The following is a 3,342-nucleotide window of genomic DNA, read 5'->3' as shown; positions in this document are numbered from 1 at the left end:
AAAATGACAGGTGGAACGATGCTGACATGTATTTTATAAGATGTCCTTTTAAGAAAATTAATGTTTTATGTGGTGTGATCCACTTTTCTAAATGTAAAATATATATACCTTAGCATAGGAAAAAGTCTAGATATATACACCAAAATGTTAACCGTGTTTTGGGGGGGTGAATGGACTCTAGGTGATTTGATTAAATGTTTCAAAAATTTGTAATTTTCCTGCAGTGACACGTATTATGTGTTTACTTTATATTTAAATGGGGAAGGAATGCTGGCTGGCTAGCTCAGTTGGTTAGAGCGCAGTGTTATAAATGGGAAGGGAGGGTGAATGATAACTTGCATGTGATTCTGAATCTTCCTGATAGGAGGAGGACTAGCGAGCAAATGACATCCTTGAGTAGTAAGCCAAATTTCTTCATTAAGGAAGTTATGCATACAAAACGCACATAAAAATGTTTGCTGAGGGCCGGCCCGGTGGAGCGCTGGAGAGTGCGCCGCTTGGGAGCGCTGTGGCGCTCCCGCCGAGGGTTGGGATCCCACGTGGAGACCGGTTCCCGCTCACTGGCTGAGCGCGGTGCCGGCGCAACACCGAGGGTTGCTATCCCATTGCCGGTCCCCGGTACGGGCGCGACACCAAGGGTTGGGATCCCGTTACCGGTCAGTAAAAAAGACAAAAAGGAAAAAAAATGTTTGCTGAAATGAAGGATGGTTAGCATTTTTGGTCTTTTTTTTTTTTTTTTTTTTAAGATGACTAGTAAGGGGATCTTAACCCTTTACTTGGCTTTGTCAGCACCACGCTCTCCCAGGTGAGCTAACCGGCCATCCCTATACAGGGATCCGAATCCGTAGCCTTGGTGTTATCAGCACTGCACTCTCCCGAGTGAGCCACGGGCTGGCCCTAGCATTTTTGGTCTTGAAGGAGCATCTTACCATTCTGCTAAACGGAGGTCTGATAAGCGTTTGGGTATTGTTCAGCCCTAAGGAGGAGTCAAACCCTTTGTCATCAAGGTGATCCTATTCCTCCCACCTGAATTTTAATGTTATGCTCGATTTCCTTTTCTTACTTTTTTAGTCTTCAAGTTCTAAAGAACTTGAAATACATTCTGAAATAACAAGAGACTACCCTTACATGTTTGGCTGACAGTTTTCAGTGTTCTCTCTGATACTTTTATTAGAGTATTTAGAACATAAACTGTGAAACTTTTGGCTATGTAAATTCTGGAAGTGTATCAAAAAAAGATATTAAAATAAGTCTTGAAATTTTAGTTTATTACATAAAGATGAAACAGGTTTTTTTATTATTTTTGAATGCACTGGATTGGGATGGCTACTCAGGAAATGCCATTTATGTTGTTAGGTGAGACATTTTTATCTATTGGTATCATTTCTATAAGTTTTGTGGTTGTCAGTTTCTTTAGGATGTTCCCTTCCTCTCACACTTGGTGGTTAGGATAATGTTTACTTAATAAACTGAAAAAGCACTATTTTATTACCACATGACCACATCACTTGTAGCGCTGATATACCCAGAACTTAGCAAAGCAGCAAAAATAGTTTGTACACCTCAACTTCTTTACCACTAGAAATGAGATGATCCTAGTAATGATGCCAAGTTCTACCCACTATGCAAACCACCTTGGTGATAAGAAAAGCAGCATATAAGACTGATACAGAAAACTTCACAGTGCATTTTTCTGTTTCTGACATTCCTTACTTGCCCACAGTTGCAATGAAAAGAACACTAATCGGAAACACAAATCTACTTGATGTAGGGTGGTCACTTTATCTCCTTTTCTGTTTTTAAAAGTAAAATAAGGGGATTAAAAGCATGGGCTTTAAAATCAGATGTTTATTGAAATCCCAACCCCACTTACTGGGTATTAGTCTAACTTTGACTAAACTTTGCTATGCCTCAGTTTCCTCATTAATAACGAGTAAATAATTTTGATAGGGTGTTGTGGATTTTGCATATCATAGAGTTAAATGAGATAAAGTATGTTCACAGCCTGGTACATAATTGGTGCTCAATAAATTATTGTTATTATTTTTACTTCTAAAAAAACCTATAAGAACCTGAACAGTTTAGTCTGTGATTCAGTGTTTGCTTTCCTTATGGCTGAATAAATTAATACATATTTATATTCCTATTTTGATGTCAAGATATAGCTACAGCTTTAGAAGGTAAATTTCAAAGAAATATGGAAAATTTACATATAATCACATTTATCAATATATCCAACTTTTAGTACTTATATTCAAAAGAATATTATATCTGAATTAATTCTGTATAACTTGCCATTTGATTAATGATCGTGTACCATTATATTCTTGAACCTCAGAAATGAGCTATGTTTTTGCTTATGTGACTTCTGTCATGTTTTACTTACAGGCATTTTTTTTTAACATCAGTGGAAACGCCCCTGTAATTTTTACTCACTCCAGTATTAAGAATTATACCAAGTAAGTGGAATGTAGTGAAACTAGTTAATTTTATAACAGTTCATGGGGATTTAATTGTACAATGGTTGCCACACCTGTTGTGTTCTCAGTAGACTGTTGAATGTGACCTCATAAGAAAAGGATTTTCTTCTTGAAAATTATTGTGTTCTGAGTTTCTGTGTTATGAGTATTTTTTCTGGAAGCTAGGGGGCCAATACCGACTTGTGACCATTCTTTTCAGGAAGAGGTATTTCAAGCCTTTAGCTTGAAACCTGTATGAAAATATTCCCAATTGTAGTAAATGTGCTTGTAAACTTCATAATATGGTGCCATAGGTGCAGTGTTTTTTTCCAATAAAATAATTTAAGCATAAGGTTTATTGTAATTTTCCAGTTCTCACAGTTACATGAACATTTGAAAAAGAATTTCTCAACCTCATTAAAAAAGGAAAATCAGTGTCCTATCTTTAAACTTGATTGGAAAAAGAATTCAAAATTTAAAAAGAGGCATTGTTTAACCTTTATAAGGTAGATTTTCACATGGCACACACATTTCTTATTGCCAATAAATTCTCTGGTTAGAAAGAATTTCTATAACAATATTAACAGTTATTATTTGTGACATTTTAAATTTTTTATTTTTTTTTTTATTTTTAAGATTGGAAAGATATGAATGAGTATCCTAAAAAAAGAAAAAGGAAGACCTTACACCCTTCTCGTTATTCAGGTCAGTGTGTAATTGAATTATTTAAAAATTGGGTCATGGATTAATTCCCATTCATCTTCTCATAAGTCTTAAATATCTGGATCAATTTTTTGGTAAGAGAACATTTTAAATAAATTTCCTGAATATATATTCATTGTCTACCATGTGTTAGGCATACACCAGAACTTTACAGACATTA

At 35.4% G+C, this 3,342-nt stretch overlaps 1 protein-coding gene across 1 annotated transcript in view; it reads left to right on the top strand.

Moving 5' to 3' along the window:
- The first annotated feature begins 2,002 nt into the window (after positions 1 to 2,002).
- Positions 2,003 to 3,342, top strand: part of ZNF639 (zinc finger protein 639) — a 7,798-nt gene continuing 6,458 nt past the window's right edge. The window contains 2 exon segments of the mRNA XM_008568111.1: positions 2,003 to 2,459; positions 3,096 to 3,164. Of these exon segments, the coding sequence (XP_008566333.1) occupies positions 3,107 to 3,164 (58 nt within the window). The 5' untranslated portion in view covers positions 2,003 to 2,459; positions 3,096 to 3,106.

The sequence above is a fragment of the Galeopterus variegatus genome, unplaced genomic scaffold (assembly GCF_000696425.1).
Source record: "Galeopterus variegatus unplaced genomic scaffold, G_variegatus-3.0.2 Scaffold374, whole genome shotgun sequence".
Classification (NCBI taxonomy): domain Eukaryota; kingdom Metazoa; phylum Chordata; class Mammalia; order Dermoptera; family Cynocephalidae; genus Galeopterus; species Galeopterus variegatus.
This window is presented reverse-complemented; position numbering and strand designations above follow the sequence as displayed.